At 38.6% G+C, this 24125-nt stretch overlaps 2 protein-coding genes across 4 annotated transcripts in view; one reads left to right on the forward strand and one right to left on the reverse strand.

The window, feature by feature from the left end:
• Positions 1-317: 317 nt before the first annotated feature.
• NEMP2 (nuclear envelope integral membrane protein 2) lies at positions 318-14776 on the forward strand. Of its 2 annotated transcripts, XM_026696717.2 has the most exons (10): positions 318-476; positions 2017-2132; positions 3151-3379; positions 3495-3567; positions 4178-4271; positions 5502-5616; positions 7354-7579; positions 9225-9401; positions 9643-9886; positions 11332-14776. In XM_026696717.2, the coding sequence occupies exons 1-9, from the start codon at positions 347-349 to the stop codon at positions 9872-9874; spliced, it is 1392 nt and encodes a 463-aa protein (XP_026552502.2). In that variant the 5' UTR covers positions 318-346; the 3' UTR covers positions 9875-9886; positions 11332-14776. The 2 variants fall into 2 exon arrangements, with proteins under 2 accessions (XP_026552502.2, XP_087775917.1); XM_087919791.1 differs by having other exon boundaries at positions 323-902; positions 9643-14776.
• Positions 14777-14789: 13 nt separating this feature from the next.
• The window catches only part of MFSD6 (major facilitator superfamily domain containing 6), a 37939-nt gene continuing 28603 nt past the window's right edge, over positions 14790-24125 (reverse strand). For both annotated transcript variants that reach the window (XM_026696893.2, XM_087919789.1), the window contains exons 4-7: positions 22173-22334; positions 19749-19847; positions 18208-18485; positions 14790-16842 (exon numbers count right to left, since the gene is read on the reverse strand). In XM_026696893.2, the coding sequence (XP_026552678.1) occupies positions 16681-16842; positions 18208-18485; positions 19749-19847; positions 22173-22334 (701 nt within the window). In that variant the 3' untranslated portion in view covers positions 14790-16680. The remainder of the gene's footprint in view (positions 16843-18207; positions 18486-19748; positions 19848-22172; positions 22335-24125) is intronic.

Here is a 24125-nt window from a genome sequence, read left to right on the forward strand (position 1 = left end):
TGCAGCGGAGGGGACGAGAACCGAAGCCTGCAAAGGGACGCCGCCGCTGAATGCTCTTCCCAACTAACTCCCTCCCCCTTGCTTTAACTAAGCGCGCGGCGGCTCTTCCTTCTGTCATGCCACCTCCCACCGGCGCGGCTTCTGCCTTCGACGAGCTCCTCATCCGACCTCTCCGGGGGAAGGCGGGGAAGTTCCGAGCCTCCTCCTCCTCCTCCAGACTCAACTAGCCGATCCCGTTTTGCCGGGTTTGGCCGCCCAGGGTTCTTCAAAGCAACGTATCGAAGCTCGACTCCCTTGCCTTTCCCTCTTGCTTTGTTCAAACAATTGCGGGCGGCGCGCTGGGAGTATGGCTCGGTGCAACGATCGGCTTTTTTTGCAACGCCGGGGACAATCTCTGGCATGGCTCCTGGGGCAAGTGCTTGCCACGGGGCTCATCCAGGCCGTGAGCGTTGACGAAGCCCTGCCTTTATTCGCAGGTATAGCTGGCTGGAAGCTGCCGTCTGAATTCGGTTTCCCCAGCCAACAAGTTTCCATTAGATACGACTTCTGACTCTTGAGTCCCGCAAGGACAAGCGGTCGGTTTTCTGTCCTTTCGGATTTCTGCTCCTCTAATACAGATAGTCCTCGACTTGCAACAATTCGCTTGGTGACCGTTCGAAGTTACAAGGGCCCTGGAAAAAGTGACCTATGATCGTTTTCCACACTTAGGACTGTTGCTGTGTCCCCACGGTCACGTGATTTACGTTCAGACATTCGGCAGTTGACTCGCATTTATGACGGGTTCCGGTATTCCTGGAGTCATGTGATTCCCCTTTTGATGAGCCAAGTCAAGGGGGAAACCAGATTCACTTAACAACCATGTTACTAATTTAAGAACTGCGGTGATTCTTTTAACAGATGCCGTGAGAAAAGTCGTAAAATGGGGCAAACCTCACTTCACAAATTTCTCACTCAACAGCATAAATTTGGGGCTCAATGGTGGTCTTAAGTTGAGGACTATCTGTAGTCTGTTACCGTTCTTTCCCCGAAATCTTTAGACGGCATCAGCTTGCCCACCCACTCGCCTGTCCTTTGGTGCTTCAGATGGCAGCGCCTAGCATTGTAGACAGTGTTCTTGCATCTGCGTCCCTCTTGGCTGCTTGGAAGGCAAAAGATGCGCTAGGACTGTACGTACAGGCAGTCCTTAACTTACAGCAGGTCATTTAGCGACCGTTAAATGATACAAAGACACTGAAAAGAGTGACTTATGACTTTTTTCACACTTATGACCATTGCAGCATCCCCATGGTAATAGGATCTAGATTCAGATGCTTGGCAACGGGTTCATATTTATGATGGTTGCAGTGGATCATATGATCATCTTTTGCGACCTTCTGTCAAGCGAAATCAACAGGGAAGCCAGGTTCACTTAATCGTGTTACTAACTTAACAACTGCAGAGATTCACTTAATCAAGGAAATAGGGCAAGGTTCACTTAGCTGTCTCGCTTAGCAACAGAAATCTTGGGCTCAATTGTGAACAAGTACTGGACTACCAGTACTTGTTCACAACTTTGCAAATTAATGTATGAAATCTCTGGCTCAGACTGCTTAGAGCAGTGTTTCTGAACCCCGACAACTTTAAGATGTGTGCACTCGAACTCTCCGACTTCAGATAGCTTAAGTTCGCACATATGCTGGCTGGGAAATTGGGAGAGTTGAAGTCCAAACTTCTAACATTGCCAAGATTGAAAACACTAGCTTAAGAGTAAAAAGGGAACGAACAAGGAAGTTATGCTGCCAAATGGTTGCAGATGGGACAACAGTGGCCCCAAATATATGTGGGTGTGTTTTCGATAGGAACAATTTAGGACCACAGTAATGGATTTCAGGGCTAATAAACTGAATCCATCAAATCATAGAAGGCAGGCGTATTTCAATATGGTAGCTTGATTTGGTTTGTGACCACAATTACAATGCTTGGAAAATGCATATCCAGTATTTTATGATGCTGTGATTAACTTTCCATTTTGTATAGATAGTAGCTGTAAACAGTTGAAGATAATGAAGATAATGCATAGTACAGAATCAACTTGTTTCTGCTACATTCCAAATGGAGCAATGCACTTACAAAATACTTGGTCAACTGTTCAGGTAAAGTCATGCCGTTGATGCACTCATAAATTAAGTGGTTAGGATTATTCTCAGAAGCAGCTCTTGATAATACTGATGCTACTTAGGATTTTACATGTTCCAGTTCACCAACATCTAAAGAGCTACATTCACCCTTATTCTAAATAAATCATGTGGTCTTATATAAGGTTGCATCTACATGGAGAGCCTCAGTACTATGTGTAGATTTATTTTTGGGAGATCAATCTTGTAATTTTTCAGACAAACATCAGTATTTGCCTCCTGCTTTTTCTTCCTCTTATATGATTGAATACAGAATAATTCATTTGTGTTAACCGGAACCTGAGTTTTTAGTTTGTAGCTTACAATCAAGGCAAGATATCAAGCCAGGAATTACAGTATTTATGGCTTGCAAGCTCTGCTTGGGTTTGGAGCAACAGATCCAAATTCCAAGTTTAAATGCAATTCGTTATTTACAGATAGCACTCATCTCACAACGATTTGTTTAGCCACTGTTTGACTGTCACTGAAAAAAGTGACTTATGACCAGTTTTCACATGACTTTTGCAGCATCTCCATAGTTACATGATCAGAATTAGGCTGCTTGGCACCTGGTGTGTATTTATGACAGTTGCAGTGTCCTGGGGTTATGTGATCACCATTTGTGACCTTCCCAGCTGGCTTCCAATAAGCAAAATCGAAGGCAGATTTGCTTAATGATTGCATTATTCACTTAACAATAGCAGTGATTTGTTTAACAACTGTGGAACAAAGGTCATAAAATGAAGTGCAACTCACTTAACAACTGCTTTGCTTAGCAGTGGAACTTATGGATTCAATTGTGGTCATAAGTTGAGAACTTCCCATATTTGTACTAGTTCTTTACTTGTGCAAATGGCTGAGGTAGGGTGCCTCGGGATTTCTGTCTGAAAATGTGTGTAAACATAGATAAACTTTAATGGTGTAAGAAATCCCATTGTTCCTTATTTCACAATTCCTTTTCATTTTTGAATATATAATTAAGAAATTATATTTTTAGGTGTCCATAAACAGCACTGAATTATTTCAAGTGATGTATATCCCAGATGAATATGAATGCCAACATTCTGAACATTTCCTCGATTTTTTGAAGTGCCTGATTAGCAATATTTGGCAGCCTAGTGTGTCTAATCAAACGATCATGACAGTGGACCAGTATGTTGGCAAAACATGTTTCAGGATCGAACCAACAAATAAAGTACTCTTCACTGTGAGCGTACAACAAAAGAGTGAGTAATATTAACAGATATCCATTTATAAAATACTTTCGTATTATCAGAAGTATGCATTTTCAGTACATAAGTGAAACAGGTTTTGATTTCCCATCTTTTTGCTTTGTTCCAGTGTTGGATTGCAAACTCGTTCTGTTATTTGTTGCTGGTGGACTTCTTTTTCATTTTGCCTATAACCTGAGTAGGTACGCGCTAGCTTTACTGGAGTCTGTCAATTATATGAACTTGCTACTTTTGAAAATAAAAAAATGAGCTGCAAGTCTGCAAACCTAAGAAATTGTATTGATTTCAGCAAGACTTGAGACAAGCTACCATGGGTAGGGTTGTCGTTCTATCCTTCCAATTTTTAAAGTGTGTATTTATTTAGATTTGAAATATTGTCTAAATCAGTGATCAGTAAGTGGGTGGAATTAATAAAGGAACATATTGAGAAATAAATTGAATGACTATACCAGGGCTGAGTAGTTGGCTTGGCCATGATGTATTTAGCAAACTGTGACTGAATTCACCCATCACATTAAGCTATGTATCATGCAAACCAAAAGGACTGGATTTACTTATTAAGATAATCTAAAACTGAACCAACCACTTTATAGTTTAACACAGTTTATGAATCCAGGCAATATGAGGCAAGGCATTCTCACTGGATTTTAATTGCAAGATTGGGGGGGCTGTATAAGAAAGTGAAGTGATCCGTAGAATTTAAATAAAGCTGTATCTTTGCTTTTCTCCTTTCTTGAACTTGTTTTCCATGTGTAAAAGATTTATTAGCATTCATGTGTTTCTCCCAAACAGGAGTAATATCTTCTATTATTGTGCTGGGATAGCATTTGGCATTTTCATGCCTCTAGTCTTTCTCATTTTCATGCTTAAAAGATTTATTCCCAAGGTAAGTTTATGACTTTTAATATAAAGTAAGGCAGAAAGTATTTGATCCTTCCCCAATGTTAACTGAGCTTTTAGTTTTGTGGGTGAATCGAAGGTTACTGAAGTGGTTTAACCATGGAATAAATATTTCAGTAGCCAGCTAGTAGCATGGTCACTAACTAGTAAAGCAGAATAAAACCTTAACATTACTGCAGCTTGAGGTAAATAGTTTTGAATCCTGTATTTTCTATAGAAACAGAGTCAACTGGTTATTTATTCTTGGACAAGATTTCACTATGGGTGGAAGATTCAAAATCATAAGATAAGTAACGGAGGGCAAAGCATTTTGGTATTTTTGTCTCTATAAACAAAGAGCATTCAATAAAACAGTTGAATCCAGATTCTTGTTCTCCACTGGAAGTATTCCTGGAGCAGAATTCAATTTAAAATGTTGTACTGCTAGAAGAAGATAATTGGTCTCCTTTCCTCAGGAGATCCCTGGTGCTTCTTTTTCCCGTTATTCTAGAAATCCCTTAAACCTTCAAAGCAAGTTTTCTGAAGACATAGGGAGCTGCAGTCGAAGGAAAGCATCACTGAAATATAACCCAGCAGTTCTGGATATATCTAACCCAATAACTCTTTCATCTTTGATCATGAAACAGAACAGTTTGACTTTACTTTCCATGTCAGCAAAACACACATTTCCGTTTCCTAGCGATATACAAAGAAACTCCAGTCCTTAAAATGCTGTATTAAAAATACCATGTTTGTTCAGTGTTTTGCTTGGTTTTGTTCCATGTAAATTTAGACCCTGGGTTATATTTTAATTGTTTTTTTGTGGCTCTACTAAGTTTTTATCAAACAGAAAAGTAAGAGCTTCCCAGCCATGGGTTGTATTTGTATCTGTAGAAGACCTTTCCCAGAGACCATTAGATGGTCATCAGAGGAAAGGCATGTGCTGTTTCCATAGGGGTGTAGCCTTTGTAAGCTTACATTCAATGTTTGTGCTAATTGTGAAAATATGCACCCATTGGGACAAGGGGTCTATTTGGCTCTTGCGAGAAGAACCTTTTGACTTTTAAATTCCAAAATGACATTATCATTAGATTTGTCTAATTGCAAGCTCTTCTCTTCAGTCCTGACTTGCTTCAACTTGATTTGCGGTGTTTCACTAACTCCACTTTTGTATATCTGTATGAACAAACATACACCATAATCAAATACATTCTTCTTTTCTTTTCCCTTCTTTTAGCGAAGCACCTTCTGGATTTTAATGAGTGGATGCTGGTTCTCTTCTCTGTATGTGTTCTATGTTTCAAGAGAAAAACTGAAATGGATGTGGAATAATTCTACATATTATATACTGGGTATGCGAAATAATAACAATATAAGAGACTTTGAAAAGGAGCTTCTTTTGCAGTTGCAGCTCTCTTCAGTCCTAAAATGGAAAGCTTGTCAAATGAAGTACATTATCTCCCAAAGGTTGCAGATTCAGCCTTAACTCTATCCTAATTAGACATGTCTATTGCAGGTAGTCCTTAACTTAGAACAATTACTTTAATGACCATTCGAAGTTACAATGTCACTGGAAAAAGTAACTTACGACCGATTTTCACACTTATGACAGTTGCAGCATCCCCGTGGTCACATGATCAAAATCTGGGCGTTTGGCACCTGGCATGCATTTAGGACGCTTGCACTATCCTGGGGTCATGTGATCACCATTTGTAACCTTCCTAGCCAGCTTCCGGCAAGCAAAGTCAATGGTGGGGAAAGCCTGGTTTTATGATTCACTTAAAAACTGCAATTATTCACTTAACAATTGCGGCAAAAGATCATAAAATGGGGCAAAGTTCACTTAACTGCTTTGCTTAGCAATGAAAATTTTAAGCTTTGGTTGTAATTCAAGGACTACCTGTATACTTACAAGTAGTCTTGGTTGCATTCCTGGTGAATCTTACTTGGTTATATTTGAATGACTGAAAGACTATTCTGAAAACCTTCAAAAACTGAGATTTTATTGTTTTCCTCCCTCCTGGCTCTGGGATACAGCAACCTTTCATTACTCTGGATGTTAAAAAAGCTGTCTCTTCCTTGATGGGAAAGATGATGCTTCAGATCTGCAAAATAGAATAGCTTCAAGAACCTCTGGAATTATGTGAAGTGATACAAAACATTTTTTATGTAGTGTCCTTTAATATATATGATGAATCATCATTTAGTGTTTAGTCATTGCTGCTTGTGTATGTTCATAGCACTAAATCAGGATTTTTTTAAAAAAATTAATGTGGCTCATAATGATAAGCTATCAGGTAGATTCACACATCCATATATGCTAGATTGACTTTATATGTGAACTAAATAACTGAGTAAGAGATATGCTTGTTCAACCTCTGCCGCATAGCTGCAATCATGAAAACTCCCACTTTAAAGTTCTCTTTAACAAATACAGATAGTCCTCACCTTACAACTGTAACTGAGCCCCAAATTAGGCTTATAAGTTGTTACAGTCGTAATTTGAGGCATAAACGTGACCGAATCTGATGTTTTTTGACTTCAAAATGGGTTATATGTAACTCTGGGGAGGTCTATTGTAAGTTTGGTCATTAAGCAACCAGTTGTAACTTGAGGACTACCTGTATTATGAGACTTAACCTCTCAGTAAATTTCCACACATATTTACGAACATATATACAATGTCACTTTTTTTTTCTGGAATCTTGATCAGAAAGTTTAAAAAACCCTCTTTCCATGAGTATTATTTTAAATGATGCAGTTGGAAAATGAGCATATTCTACCACTTTATTAGTATTAATAAATATTAATCTGCCCAGAAAACGTTGGGCAGATACATTTCCAGAATAATCGGTCTATCTGCCTTTCAGATCAGCATATGTTGCTTAATTTTAAGCTGCTGTTATGCCATGAAAAGTATCCCACTAACATAGAAAAAAAAAATCAGGGGCAGAAAGAATTTACTTCCAGTTTACTTAAATATCCCTCCCAGAAGCAAATGCTACTTATGACTTAGCTCCAAGCGAACAGTTAGTTGCAAGCCTAAAATGAAGTAAATTGTCACCTTCTTATCTACTGATGTTTTTCAGGGTATATTTTATCAGTTGGATTGATCTCTTTTGCTATTTGCAAGAAGCATGGGCCACTCAGCAGTGAGCAAAGTATGAACCTCTTGATGTGGATGTTGCAGGTGAAAGGCCTGGTCTTAATTCATTTTGGCACTACAATCCCACAGGTTGCCTATGCAGTCACAATTGCTATGCTCTGTACAAAATTCCTGCATTATCCCCTTCGAGCATCCTGCTACGTTGGCAAGTTAGTCACCTTTCACTTATTAAATCAAAATGATATTCTTAGCAAAATTAGGTGAAGCATCTGTTGTTGTATAACAGTCTGACATTTCAGGCAATTTGTTACTGTCAATAAAAACCATATCATAATTTATTAAATTTGTTTTCTGCCTAAGTTCTGTTTTCTCTCTAATATGTAATAGAGCTTACACAGTGCCAGAATGTCCCAGAAGTTGTTTGTTTCTGTCCCCACTCAGCTGAAAGTCATTCAGTGCAAGGCTATGGGGACCTTCCAGCTCAAACATAGCATCACAATGTATAGAGAACAACTTGTCCTTGAGGATTTAATTTTTGGCATCAGTGCCCTTTTTCTAAAAGTTATTGTCTTAGTGGATTATGACTCTACAAATAAATTGGCTATGTTTGTAGCCAGTGCAATGCTTAGTTAAGGAAGCATGAATCATTCTTTGAGGATAAGCAAAAAAAAAAATTCCTGGTTTGGTTGCTCCCATACCCTCAAGAAAGCATGGGTTGGTTTGAGAAATGGAGTCTGTTTAGACATTTGCTTTAGGACCTTGGTAAATTGGCAAGGATTTAGAAGGCAACATAGAAATCAAGGAAAAATCTAGGATTCTGGGATCAGTCCTAATAAAGCATGACTAAAACAAATCAGAATGTGTAACCATAATTTCTCTTTGCTTTATTATTTGTGATGCATTAAGAGATTGAAACTGTCTAGTTAACATGAAACCCGGTCTTATCATGATGTGAAATCCAAGTTTCTGTTTGGTTATTTTCTGTACTACCTTGGAAGCAATCATTCCAGGAAGCTTAACAATTATCTGAGTCCATATTCAGTTTATAATATTCTTTATATTTTGGGTGTGTCATTTTAGAAATAGTAGCATTATTAGAGATTTTTCTGACACATGGTTGTGTTCTAGTATTTGAGCTATTACACATTATTCAGCATATTTTAATATTAGTGCTATAGTCAACACTGCATGCAAATAGACTTAATTTTATCACTGTTGGATCAAAACATGTTAGAATTTCTGCTTTATTTGACAAGATAATTCAGTGTGTGTCTAAATACAAGTGTCTTCAAAGGGTGTGGCTGTTCATCCATTAAATTATACAATGCTAAGGTATCTATATGTTAGGGCTTTTAGCAATAAACTCAGGAACCTGGGGAGAAAAAATTCTTTTAGCATTTTGAATTTTAATCATAATTGGGCTTGGGATCTCATTAAAGGACTGCAGAACTGTTTGGGTATAAAATTGACACCTTGTCAAGAACTCAAGTTTGGTTGTGCTTGGAGAAGCCTTAAGAAAGAGATCTAATCTCCAAGGCAGCAAGGTTAGAAGGTCACTTCTTATCTTTCACCATTGCAAAGTGGTACAACACAATCCTCTATGTCTGCTCGGAAAGAAGAATCATTGGAATTTACTTAGGAGCAAACAACATAGCCAATAAATTCAAACTGTTTTGAATGTAATTCTTTGGTTATTTTAACTTGGTAGGGATTTCCCATTTAGTATAGTGTAGTCAAGAGCAACAGTCTGCCTGTCAGATTCTAGATATTCTTTTTTTAAATATATTCCATACACTTTGGGTTTTGAATCCATAATACAATCTTTACAGTGCCCTCCCTTTCTCCCTGGTTTAGAAAAGCTGCTCAGTATTTCCACCCAGAAAAATTGGAGCCCCGTTATCTGACAGAAGACGAATACCAGGAACAAGGAGAAACAGAGACCACGAAGGCCCTAGAGGAGCTGCGCATATTCTGTAGGAATCCCACTTTCCCCTCCTGGGTAGCTGTGGTCAGACTGCAATCTCCACAAAAGTAGGAGCATTTATTTTCTTTTCCATAAAATAGTGAATCTTATTTTCCATTGAGGCTGCCCTTCCACAGGAGTGCTCTTTGGCGGGCTATACTCAAGTATAGCCTTTGTGGATGAGATTTAAAGCAAAGTGGGATTGGGCCAGTATTTTTCTTCCTGGCATCCCTCCCCTTTTTCATCACTTTTAAGTGTTTGGTACATTGCTTTCTTCTGGTTAGTGATCCCTCTTTCTCCTTTCTCCAGGTTTGCAAACTTTGTTCTAGGTTCTCCTCATGTATCTGCTGAAGAAATGACAGCCCATGAGGCACAGTATGGCATCGGAGGAGTCCTCCTGGAGCAACAGCTTTTCCATCAAGAGACCGAGACAGAACCAGAGCCCCAAAATGCTTCTGAGGTGGAGGAGAGAAACAAAGAAGAGGGACTGAGACTATTACAACCAAACATCCGGCATTTTCACAGTAGAGAATTTCTTTGAGCTGGTGCCCAGGTCAGCAAAAGCATGCAATAACATGCTTTTTTGAACTGTAGAGGGCAGTTTAGACATTTTGAAGGACTTACCATGACTTCACTGTTTTCCAGGAAGCACTTAAGTTTGCAAAGCCATCATGATTAGAGTTATGTAAGGAGGCAGTCCAGGCACACCTGAACAATACTGGATTTAGCCAATGTCTCTGCTTAGAGGAACCATTTGCTGGAGGTTTGATGAGGCAGCCTGTGGAGGGCTGGAACAAGGAATTCCTCTCAGTTGCTTTATCAATTTACAAGGCTCACTTTACAGCGGTCTTTTTTTTTTTTTTGCCTGATCATGGTTTCTAAGTTTGCACATTATTCCATGGTGTGCTTAACTCTCATTTGCTGAGTTTACGCAAACATGTTAAGCCATAACTTTCAAAATGGCTGCAATCCAACACAATCACATTGCTTGGGACCAGTGACCCACTGAAGACAACTGATGTTGGGAAAATGAGCTGAGAAATTGAAGTTACTGTTGATTAACCACTTTATGCTAATTATTTCTCTCCAGTAATTGGGTTGGTTATTTGTTGCTTGACTTTTTGTCTTTGGCCAACTGTTTTTTTCCCCTTGATATACTTTGATGTTTTTTTCTATAAGTCACATGGTGTCACTATGGAATCAAGCAGTCTTGAAATTGAAGTACATAAATGAACGTATGAAAGGCTTAGAAGCATATGTGTAAGGAAAGACAGTTAAGAGTTGCTTTGGCTCCAACCAGCTGATTTCGGATGGAGGTCTGAAGCTTTGTTTTTGTTTCATTTTAAAGAAACTTGATTTTTCTTTTGAGGCAACAGGCTGCCAAAAGAATTGTGTAATTGTAGGTTACTAGGACTCTGATTTTCCTTGCACTGCATCCTGACTCCTTTGGACTTGGTAAATATGCTTTGGTTTTCATAGCAGTTCATGATTTGGGATGCAAACTCTTAAGTCTCTAGTCCTTAAATTGAAACATTTCACCTAGAAATATGTGTACTTAACATGCTCTTAGAAACATGGAAAGGGAACCAAGGAGATCTTGTTCTTGAATTACTCTCTAATTGCTTCATATTAGTCTAGCATGCATGAGTCCATTAAGTTTGCCGTAATGTCATCATGATCTCCCTGATTAACCTATCCCACTGGCTTTTGTGAAGATTTAAAAAAATGGAGAGACCATCTTATATACCTTGATTTTTTAAAAAGTTGAAGTATAAATGTAAACAATAACTTTTTAAAAAGTTTTTAAAAAGTTGAAGTATAAATGTAAACAATAACAATGTGTATGTGTGTTGATTGATGCATTGCTGACAAAATGCATTGTAGAAAACTGCTTGGATTTTGTAAATCCCAACCTGTTTTTAATATTCACTTTCAAATAAAACGAGCCATTGTAAATAGAAAGTGCATTCAAATGTATTAATAAAGTAATCTGCACAGAGCAGCCCACAGGACACTACACACGGAGCATCTGATAGTGCTAAAGATGGAGATCCTTGCTGAACCAGATGGTTGATAAAGTTGATTTACTGCTCATCTCCCGGGTTCAAAATTATTTCCGTGTACCCGACTTCCAGTTTGGGCTTCTTCAGCGACAGACCGAAACCTCATCTCTGCAAGGCTTAGATCCGTGCTCGCCACTGGAGCACCCTGAGCCAGCTGGTTTCGGGGCTAAGCCACCCCGTAGAGGTGGTGAAGAGGGGGGAGACTGCCAGCAGGGTTGAGGAGAGCCGCATCTCTCCTCCCCAGCTGGCCATTACTCCCTTTCCCGAAGGCGGTTGCAACGGTGGTCAGAAATGGCCACCACAAAGAATAACTCGACCGGAAAAGAATGTTCAGGAGGAAGATAAGAAGAGAAAGTTTTGGTTGACCGGGTCAAACAGCAAAAGCAACAAATAAGGTACCCTGGAATTGAAACTGTTAAAAAACAATAACATTGTTCCCTAAGATTTTTAAGCTGTGAAGGAGAGAGAAAAGGGAAAATATTTGGTTTTCTCCTTTTCCTATACTGACAGCTAAGAGACTTAAGCAAGAAATTGGAAAAAAATCCACTTTGACATCAATAGGCATTTAATGCTGAAAATAAAAAGTCAAAGGGATAATAAAGATTTCTGGATAATTAAAAGCTTTTGAAAATAGGAAAGGAGAGAGGAAGAATAAAAGGGCAGGATCTGGAAGGGAGGAGACTGCCTGGAATTAAAAAAGAACTTACAGCAAAATCTCAACAAGACTTCCAAAAGATACATTCTAACTGAAATATCGCCAAAAAAAAACCCCAGGAAGAGAAAGTCGAAAAAGAAATAAGATATAACTCGGGACTATCTGGATTACTTGATGATTTCTGGATTCTTGGTTATTGTTTTGAATGACTAAAATCAATTGGGTGGTTGTTTAAAGCTTTTTAAAATGGCTCCACTTTTAGAAGAACTGAAAATGGAACTTAAAAAGTACAAAGAAGATGCACAAGAAGGCTTCGTATTTCAGTTTTTAGAAATGGAGATTTGGAATTATGAGAAACAAGAAATGCCTGCAGAACAAGAAGATTGCAACAAAGAAGAAGCCATCTTTAATGAACAAGTAATCTTAGATGGGGGAAAAAGGGGGGGAAAGAGAATGGAAAGTCTAAGATTGGGAAAAACAACTCCAAAAAAAAAAAAAGAGTGAAAAATAAGTATAAAATCAGAAAGCAACAGAAGAGGGAAATGCAGAAGAGAGAATTAGAACTAGAGAGACAAGGGGGTAAAAAGGGGAGGGAGAAGATGAGAGGGAAGAAAGAAAGGAAAAGAAGTTATAAAGAAGCAAACTATAGAGAAACGGTCTATTTAGAGATAATGGGTGAAAACTTAATGGAAAAAGGGATTCTGCAAAGGTACATAAGATAGTATGGTTATATTAGAAGCAGAAATAATTTTAGAAAATATGAAACAATGTATAATTAAAATGTCTGATAAAATAGCTATCGTAATTCAGTGGAATGCTTGTCAATAAATAAATGTAACAAAAGGTATATTTAATGATTTATAAAACATGTGAAGAGAAATAAGGGAAAAATTAATTATGGAGATTATATGTGTTTTCAAGGAAGTATGATATTTAATTGAAAAGAAGTGTTAAAGATGTTATGGTTTTAATGATTATTGATAGAACTGAACTGGAATGGAATGAGGGTTTATAATTACATAATACTTACAATCTTTCTTTTTTTTTTAAAGAATATAGTGTGTATTTTAAGTATGTGCCGAGCAGAATTCGATTGGAAGTTATGTATTATGTATTATACTGAAGGTCATAAACTTAAGGTATATATTGAAGTTTAAATAAGAGTTGAATGGATGTAATTAAAAGATATAAAGGTGTCATACTCCAATTAGTAACTACAGGAGAAAATTTGTTTAATGAGAAAAGATAATATGAAATTGAAACAGAACAGACAAAAGTATAAATATGATGATTTGAATTGAGATGAGATAATCAAAATAAAATTGAGAAAATTAAGAGGGGAAAAACTATATAGAAAATGTAAAATAGCATAAGATATGGAATAGAATACAAAAAGGAGCATGAAATTGAGTTTTGTGTCTGTATAAAGAAGTTCAGCCAGGGACCCATGCTATTTTCAAAACGACGTTTTACTTGTATTTTGTGTGAGAAAACCCAAATAAAACTTTATTTTTTAAAAAAAAAAATTCCGTGTACCCCTTGATGCCAAAAATAAAAACAAGAAAAGGGATATAATTAACTTCCTCTGGACAAGGAAAAGGAAAAGGGAGGAGGGGAACTCATCTATGATCTCACAAGGGGACTTTAAATCCATCCTCTGAAGGGCAGTTCTTGAACTAGCCAGACTATCATTGATCAATACTTGTCTGCACTTGCAAGGAATTTCTATGCTTCATGTACCAGTGACAATTTGATTGCACTCTAGGTACCAAAGAAGAAAAGCTGCCTTGTTGCAAAAAGTCACCATGTCAAGCCAACCGTGGGGTGGGGGTGGGTGGGTGGGTGGGTGAAGGAGTCCTTCAGAAAATCGCAAGCTGTAGGGAAGTTGAAAAAGCAACCTGGAAGAAGAAAGTGACAAGTCATCTAGTAATCAGGAATCAGGAATCAAGCTTAGTGGGTGAGGTTATCAAAAGTAACTGCAGGACAAGTGTCATAACCATCTTAAGAGCCAGGATATAGCCGTTATTGAATTGAGGGCTTCCTTACTGATAATTTTAGAGAGAAAACTTGCTGTGCAATCACTTGCCAAGAAGTTAGTGAATTCTTTTTCTTCGTTTTCAGCAGATTAGCAAAAGGTTCCCTCGGTGCATATAAAGCAGGTAACAAATATGCTGAATACCTGCCATCATCCGATGGCTGAATGAGAGGAGTCACCCATTCACTCCTGCAAATAGAGCAGTCAGATTAGATCATAAAGTCTTGTTAATATTGTGTTTCATCCTGTACAGTACTCTTTAAAGACCTGGCACTAATCAGAGCCATTAACTGGAGAAGAGAGGCTGAATGGTAAGTATCTCAAAACTAGCCTAATAGCAACACGAAGTATTTAGTAAATACAAGAGCTTGCTAATCCACCACCTCCTATGATCATTTATGTTGTTATTGGGACATGACATTTTTGACATACATAGAATTTTATTTATCTCACTACATTTTAACAACTTCACAAATACGAGAGCTGTCTACAGCCCCACTGTTCACAAGCAAGGAAGGAACTGATTTGACTGGCAGGTTGGATATGTAAACATAATGTGCAAGTTCAATGCCTTACAATTCAGGAATCCAACATTAACAGTTATTACCACAGCGTTTATCATATAGGCTTCAGATAAATTCATCTAAAGGATCCACCGTCTCTTTTAAATAACCATTTTCAATCTACTTTGTTTTTTTAAAAAAAATCATTTCCTTCCTTCCCTCTGCAATATAAACATATAATAAATAGAATTCTGATTTTATTTTTAAAGGTCACTTAAACAAGTCAAGAGAAATTTACAGTACATTTAAGTTGAAGTGCAAAAAATAGCTAATAACTACTTGCCAATATTTGGTCCCAGGTACAGATTATAGTCTGTACAGTCCCTTAAGGCTTATGTAAGGAAAACACCCTTAACATCTATCTTAAGGTATTCTATATTCTGCATTCAAAATCAAGTTTATCTGAAATTGAATTCTATGAGCCACACCAGCCCCTGGGGCATAAATGGCATCCCACTGGCTGCCAGAAGTCAAAAGCCAACTGGGCAAAACTACACATGAATGGGACTCCTCTAATGGAAGGCTAAATTTGACATACAGTATGTGCTTGAAGCCTAAGCACTATGAAATTGATTCTGACGTTTCCCTTTAGCTATAATAACAAAGAATGCACGGGAACTGGGTTCAATTCTGTGAAATGTGAAATGTTGAATCCGAATCTGTCAATGTCTTGACAAGTAGTGCTACGACAACATGATCAATATGCTCCATCCATTTATCTCTTCTTCCAGCTGCTTTTATATTAACTATGTCTTCCTTTCCTATATAATAATTAGGATTTATACCCCTTCCCAATCCACAGGCACTTTAAATATATTCTATAAAGTTTTATTCCCTTTCCTCTTAAATAAACATATTCTATCGTAAAATAAACTATATCGGCCTGGCTAAGAAAACTTCTCAAGAAGCAGATGATATATATGCCTGCTGCTGAGCATCCTCTCATTACCAGTTTTCAGAACAGACTGAAGACCTCGGTTAGGGAAGTTGTATCAACATCACCACTCCCAAAAATCTAATAAAGCTAGACATTTCTGACTCTTTGTTGTTATTGTGTAACACAAGTAGGAACTTCTCAAATCTGCCTGTGGTGAAGGAGTCATGTTTCCCTATCACATACATCAGAGAGGCAAAAAAGAATCCACAAAGATTGCTTCTGTAGGACAATCCCTCTTCGGTGATTAGGACAAACTCATCCTATATAAAATCATTAGCATCTTCCAACTGTACCATCACAGTTCAGGCCTTCAAACTCAACACCACACATCTCAACCCACATCCTGTTCTTGCAGGGTTAGGGACAACCACATTTTCCTGTACTGGTTCTTTCTAAAATGCTAATGCACTCTGGCCTGGCCATAGCAACATAAATGCTGCTTGTCTGGTTAGGAAGGCTTCAGCAGATATTTCATGTAGAACTTTTCCAGCCAAAAGTTCTCCAGCATCTCTGAGAAGTCTTTACAAAAGACAGAATTCTATGTGGCTCCTTCCTTCATTTCCGTATTTAACTATTGTATTTTCTCTGAAGTTTCAGTAGGTTGCAGAACTGCTCTAGGGAAGCCTGCACCTCGTAATAAATAATCACTGTCTAAGAAAAACTGCTATGAGATCTTGTCTTCCCTTTCCCTAATATTGAATTAAATTGTTCAAGTGCATTAAGCAAGAGGAAATGGAACTGAATGGCGGGAGTTTTTGTCTGTGAAAATTAATTACAATCCAGAAAATTATGAAGACAATCAGATGTGTTTGTTTACAACACTTCCATTCAGGTGGGGAAAAAACAACTTCAGATGAAATAGCGTGCTCCTTTGCTACGTATTAACCTGGCCACTTTTGCTTAGCCTTCCAAATTGTTCCTGCAACAGGCCTCAGGTTTTGTCCCAGAAAAGGCATTAAATATTTTAAAAGCTTTGGCTGTATCAGGTTACTATTGCCAAGAAGAAGAGCAGTGAGGTCTCAAACTCCCATGTCAGTCTTTTTCTGATTGCCCAGAGCAGTATTCAGTGCCACGAGCTGGATTCAAGAAAAGTCCTATTCATGCCTCCTCTCAGGAGACTTAGCTCTGCTTTCTGAAGGAACCAAGCTGGGGGGGTTTTCAAGGGTAGCTGTAGGTATTGAAGGTTCCACCACTGAACCATCAGGTCTTTGATCCAGAGGATTATCTGGTGTGGAGTCATGGTTACTGCTGGCATTCTAGGGAAGAGGAAGGGAAAACCACAAGTTAACATCCAGCTGTGTGGATTTGTTCAGAAAATACACAGAGACTGTCATTCCTGAGAAGCCAAGGGAGCTTTGTCTTAACAAGGATCACAAAATCATATTCACAGCACAGGGCACAAGCAGCCAGGCAAGAGCAAAAGCCATCATACGCAGGGAACAGATCAGATAAACTTACCTGTCCTATATTTTCCTAACTGCTTTTCCCCAAGAAGCATGTAGAAAAAAAACTTAGTGTATTTTAAGACAAATAATAATTCTGTGTAGGTAAGAAAGAACGTTCCTCATAACTTCTCTCTATGCACTTGGACATATTTTCCTCATAGACTTTCTACGTAGTACTTTCTATTAGAATGTCGGCAGTGTGCTATTTTGGGAACAGAACTATGAATATTTCAGCAGACAAGTAAATTATCTTTCCCAATAAACACAAAAGGGGTAGGACAAAAAAGACATAGGTACATTTTTTTGCTAACCTAAAAATGTATTGTAAAACATTCTTCTCCAGCTGTGCAAATGAATATACTAAATAACAAGATTAATGTTATATTCTGTGGATGAACCACAGAATGGTTAACTGATATAAGAAAGCAACCTCGTGTGTGTAGATGGCTTTGCTAGATTAGATGCTGCCTAATTATTTCTCTTGCACAACCAACCCAAGGCATGGGATGAGATACTACACAGTACCTCTGTAGGTCTGAGACAATAGTGGATTGACTATGCAAAAATATTAATGTCAACAGCCTTTTCTTCCTTGATATTTTTAAGAGGTGCTCCTTGGCACCCAATGAAAAAGTTCAGCTTTGCCTCTTGATCAAGAGTTCTAGGATTATTATTTTTTTAAAAAAGCTAATAGATTCTGCAGTCTGAGAAGGTTGGACTAAATATGTATTGTAAGATTAAGCATTGTCACTATCTATACATCTCTCCATTTAAAATATCCCAATAGATTTTGTGCCTGTCACACAGGCCCAAGAGATCCTCTAGTTTGCTAGCTGCTCCTTTTCTCCAACCACACTCTGAATCCTTTTCCAAATCCCAAGTTAACCAACAAATGAACTCTATTTTTTTTTCTTCCTATGAAATGACAATACTGAATCAATCCAATGCAAGCCACAGAGCTCACCCATGTCTAACTGCCTTACCCAAGCAAAATCTATGTTACATTTTTGTAACCTCTGTTATTGTTTTAATGGCACAAATATTTAATATGTGAAGAATGTTATGTACTAATACTGTATTTGGGGAGCTTCTGTTTTAGAATAGGAAAGCCCTGAGTAGCAGGTGTGTGCAACTTTTTGCCTGGAAATACCTTTCATGCACCCAAGCCCTGGTTACCTGCAAAGGCTGGTTTTCGAGTGCCTGATTGGTTTTGGAGAGCTGAACCATCTCTTTTATCTGATAAAGAACATAGGCTAAAGTAACCCAGGGTGAAGAACTGACACCCCAAGCAGGCTTGTGCACATCTTCCTGCTCTTCTTGATGCTTGGTCTTTTTGGCAGGAAGCTTGGGCAACGGGCGAGGCATGATATCTTCAGTCTGTTGTACCAGATCAATTGTGGCAATGGGCACCGGACTTGAAGGCACTGGGATCCTTTCAGCCAGCATGGTCTTTTCTAAAATTTCAAACAACAGACAAGTTGTTCACTTCAAGAGAACTCACCATCTAAGAGTTAAGTGCAAGCACTTTTCTGAATCCAGCATTCTGATCCTAGCTTCTCTCTGGCTGTAGTAAGAAGATTTTGATAACAAGCTCCATTTCCTCAATTATGAAGTTAGCACTTACTGACTGCTAGCTACTGTACTGGGGAAAAATACTTCACACCCAATAAAATACAAAAGAGGTATGGAGTCTTCTCTCAATCCATTGCAATATAGCTCTTTTTGTTTGCAAGAAGAAAAAACAAGCACTGTATAAAACAATTATCAATAATGTTTAACTTCCAGTCTTATTTTCAAATAAAATAGTACAGGGCCAGCCAAATGAAGCCAAGTTTTCAAACATCTCATGTAACGTTAGGTCATCTAATTCTTCTAAGATGCAGTTCAGAGAAAGGTATCAAAACAGCTCTTTTATTTCAATTACCTGAGCATTCACAAAACCAATTTTTAAAACGGACTAGAATTATTATACAAAGAAGTACAGTAATAGAGGCAAGCTTATTTTTAGCAACTTTTTTAGCTTATAGGTGAGTCATTCTACATTTCTCCCCATTCTACATCCTTCTACACAGACAGAAAAACTCCAGAGACAACCTCCAGATGGATCTGCATGATGAAAATTACAGATTTACAGGATGAGGACATGGAGAAATTGTTTCACTAGCAGAAACCATTTTCTATAGACACTGGATTTTACCATTTTTTCCCCTGGTATTGTTTTCCCAAAGACATCAATGTTATAGGTCTATGTGCATGTCCTTTCAATACTTTTAAATCAATCTGCATTATATCAAAAACACAAATCAGGTTTACTCTTGCTTCCATCCGACACTGTGAAGGGAAAAAAAAATCCAGTAACCCAATCTACTGTATAGGCATACTATAACAGGATTGCAAAACTACCGATGCTCACGAGATGGCAACACAGTATTCTGCTTAGGCTTGCTGCCATTATCTAGAAGCTATTTGAATTGTTGGGAGTTCAGATCTGGTAGGGCTGCAGTAGATAAAGCTAAGTGGTAAACAACACAATACGTCACATGAATAAGAATGAATCCAATCCAAAGTCATAAAAAGTCATCACTCAGGCTAATTGGTTAGAGACAGCAATTAAAAACAAAAAACAAAAATGACTTCAGGATAATGCAAACTAAAAATAACCCAAAAGAGAAAACTAGTTAGGTAAGGTTATATACCTAAGGGAATAAGCATTTTACCTTCTTTCTCATCCTGAACTGCCACCCACTGAATCAAAGCAAAAAGCAAGAGGATAACAAGAAACACCATTCCTATCCCTCTGAATGTTGAGGCTGCTCCTGTAGAGGAAAAAACACATAGAATAAGGTCTGATTCTGGTGGCACAGTGAATGCAATATTGCAGGCTAATTCTGCCGACAGCAGTTCAATTCTCACTGGTTCAAGGTTGCCTCAGCCTTCTATCTTTCTGAGATGGGTAAAATGAGGATCCAGATTGTTGGGGGCAATAGGCTGACTCTGCAAACCGCTTAGGGAGAGCAGTAAAGCACTGTGAAGTGCTTTATATACAAAAGTCTAAGTGCTATTGCTATTTTGTTGCATGAGAGCAATTGACAAGGTAGGCATATATTTACTAAAACATGCCCTACTCATGCTTCAGTAAATAAATGAGCCCATTTGGTGTAGTCGTTAAAACACCAGGCTAGAAATCAGGAGACTATAATCGTAGTTCTAACTTTAGGCACAAAGCCAGCAAATGACCTTGGCCAGGTTACTCTCTCGCAGCCCAGGGAAGGAGGCAAGGGAGATCACTTCTGAAAAACCTTGCCAAGAATAATGGGCAATTGCCGGGAGTCAAAATTGACTCAGTGGCACAAAGACAAACAAACAAAGCCCTATCCTCATTTAAATGAAACTTTCTCCCCTGCAAAAGCGTAGGAGAGAATAACATTCATGAGCTCCAAGGAAGCAGCTGCACCAAGTAGTGGATCACTGCACCGTTTTGTTTATTCTCCCTCAAAAGGCAGAAGATAACTTGAAGGGTCATGGACAGTGAGATCAAAGAGACAAGCGGAACCGTATTTTAGTTGAACAGACAAAAATGGATGCCATTTTTTTTAAAAAGCCAGAGGAAGCTATCTACATTTACGGATACTTTTCATTAACAATTGCTGAACAGCTAGGACCTTACATTAAGGAAATTACACAATGTAATTATTATAGGTTTTATTTACGCTACCGTACGAGAGGCTTTTTAATAGTTATTGTTCTTTACGGACACTTTAGGGGTCTCAGGTTTCACTATAAATGTGCACATTTGACCATTTTGGCTTATAACTGGAACTGGAAAGTGAAAAAAGGTGTTCCCAGTAGGAGTGTGTATTTTTAAAAAACCATTTTAATGCTAAAAGTTTGGTAGTCATTGGATATTTACACTTGAAATGTTTTCCCATTTCCTTCGAACAAGACCACATATTGTCTGCTGCAAACTCTGAAGAAGAGACCATTGTTTCACTTCATTTCAAAATCTATGCACCTTTCCTGTGCCACTAATTTATCTGCTTGAAAACTTCCCAGTACAGTTTGCAAATCTCTCTATGTGTTTATCAGAACAATCTCTCTCTCTCACTCACTCTCTCTCTCTCAAGATCTATTAATTATTAGTTTATATATCACATTTAGAAACCACCCATCTTTCTTATAGAGCAACTTTGGGCCATGTACAAATCTAATAATAGCAATAATTACCAGAGAGGAGGCTGCATCCCAAAGAAGCCAGCCTGCCCAGCTGCTAAATCACTACGGTCATTGCAAGAGCAAATAGCAGGGTTTGTGCTGAGAGAAAATGAAAATCCCTACTTCCGCACTGAATTGAAAATCTCACAATTACTTGGCTTTGGTTATGAGCTAAGAATGAGAAGAAAGCGGAATGCCATGTGGAATATTTCCTAGAAGATGATGAGCAAAGTCCCTTTGAGATAAAGTTTGGAGGACTTGTAGAAATGTCTCTAGAACTACCGCAAGAAAGTTGAATTATTGATATTTGCTGATTGATATAGGCTGCATTCTCCCCGTGTGACTTTTCCCTTTCTGTTCATTTTGCATGTGTTTGTGTGTGCGCATGCATATATGACAGCCTAACAAAGGAAAGTATTCAAATTGACTGGTTGCCTGCAACAGTAAGAGCTACAGGCCAAGACAACAGGAATGGGACAACTTACCACAGCCAACTCGCCATAGCAAACTCATCATGGCCAACTCGCCGCGGGTCAATTTAACAATTCTATTTAATTATTTAAAATAAAATAAAAATATTTTAATTTTTGCCATTCACATTTCATTCTATCCATTCTTTTGCATCTTTTCTTTAATGATTCTATTCCACCATTTTCTCTGATGTTAGTGCAACTCTTGTCCTGCAGCGAGTTTTCCTGTGGCGAGATGGCCATGGCAAGTTTTCCTGCAGTGAGTTGGCCATTGGGAGTTGGCCATGGCGAATTGTCATAGACCCCAAGACAACTACACAGCATCTGGTTGAGGAAAGCCAAACCAGGAGTCTGGCAGCACTTCTGACTGCTACCACAGTTCTTCAATTTCCGTAACGGTTGAGGAAAAGGCTCTCTTCAAACAGTTGAAAGTCATATAAATGCCCAGGTTTCCCTTACCAAAATAATTGACCAACACTCCACCAATCATTGCTCCACATCCTCTGCCCAGGCCAAGGTGAAGACCCTGCAAGATCCCTTGGGCTGATGTCCTCAGTTCCGGAGGCACCGCAGCGCTTAGATAAGAAATGCAAGCTGCCCAGATGGCTGCATGGGTTACACCTACAAAGAAGAGAAACATGAACACCACGTATTCTAAAGATGATTGTTCTGCAGGAGTGTTGGGAGTTATACAACAAATACGGATCATGGCAAGAGTGTGTAGCCATTTTAGGGTGCAGCTGCACTTTGAACCCCGTGTACTCTACAAGAGCTATAAAACTGAATGAGGCTGGTGGGAAAGAGTGCCAGAACACATTCATACATCTACCATCTGTCACTTTCTTCATCAGCATCGTATCTGGGGAAATTATAACGAGTTTCTTTATTTTCCCTTTATTTTTAAATTATAGATGTGCAAACTCAGTGAGATATATTTTTCTTTTAAAAAAACCATGAAAATAAATTTGGCTGGTCAATTAATTTGCCTGCAAAGACTCACATTTAAATTAAATAAAACTTCCATACTCTTGTTAGAGTACTTAATATAACTTTTAGTAAGATACATCTTGCAACTAATCTAGAAGATTTTCTTATTTTGTAGAAAAAAATTTTTTTTTCTAAGAAAATAGCAAAAACAAATTTCAAAAAGTAACAAGTCAAATTCCAAGCAATATTGCTGAATATCTATGGCCATGATGGTGAACCTATGGCACGTATGCCAGAGGTAGAACACAGAGCCCTCTCTCTGGGCATGCTAGACGTCACCCCAGCTCAGCTCTGATGTGCATGCATGTGCATTGCCTCCCACCAGCCAGCTGGTCTTCAGGTCTCTGGGCGCGCAAGGGGGTCGTGCATGCATGTGCATGGGGATGGGGCGCACGTGTGGGAGGGTTGCCCATGCATGTGGTGGGGTAAGGCGCATGCATGGGTGCACATCTATTGCATTTTGGGGGTGCACATGCAAGCACTTTGGTGCAGAAAAGGTTAGCCATCATTGATCTAGGGTTCCTGCAATCTTCATTCTTTCAGTCATATACTTGCTAATTCTACAAATACTAAATAGTACTACAAATAATGTTATGAATATTGGAGAATCAGTTTTATGTAATTGTTAAGCTGTTAGAGTAGAAGCTGAGAGACTTCAGTTCTAGTCTTCCTTTAGCCACAAAAGGTGTGATTTTGGGCCAGTCAATCTCACTCTTGTCAGGCCCAGCCCAAGATCAACAAAGAACAATTGAGGCAAAAGTTCAGCTCTTTGCTCAAGCCAGATAGAATCTTGTCAAACTAAATCTATACTACTCTAACACTAACTGATATATACTCTGGGAGTTTCTAGGGAGTGGCTATTCTAAATCTCTTCCTCCTGTGATTCAGCTCTAGGCTGTGTTCTCCCCTGTCTTACCCCTATCTGCAGTGGAATATGTTCCTTCCTTCCTGGGAAACTATTGTTTTATGTAGTCTACCACACCACTTCCCCTTTGTGGCCTATCACACCACTTTAAATCCACTTTAAAAAGTGACAGCTGTGGGGAAAAATAGGAGGTGGGAACATTATACTATAGGCTGCCTTGAGTTGTACAAACAAAGTCAGAATATAAATCTAATAGTAAATAAAAATATTCTATTCATACTTAGAATGTTAGCCTAAGTCAGGGGTGTCAAACTAGTGTTGTCATGGCATCCTCACATGACATATCGGGACTTTTCCCCCTTCACTAAACCAAGTGTGGGCATGGCCAGCAGGTGACGCATCTGGCCCATGGGCCGCAAGTTTGACACGAGGGGTGGGGTTCTACCAGTTCGCACCTATTCGCTAGAACCAGTTGTTAACATTCTAAGCAGTTCGGAGAACCGGTTGTTAGAAGAAATTACTGGCCTAATCCTGTAAGGAAGGCAGGAAAGAAACATTCT

Source organism: Pseudonaja textilis, chromosome 1 (genome assembly GCF_049901715.1).
Source record: "Pseudonaja textilis isolate UNSWEBS1 chromosome 1, rPseTex1.2, whole genome shotgun sequence".
Classification (NCBI taxonomy): Eukaryota; Metazoa; Chordata; class Lepidosauria; order Squamata; family Elapidae; genus Pseudonaja; species Pseudonaja textilis.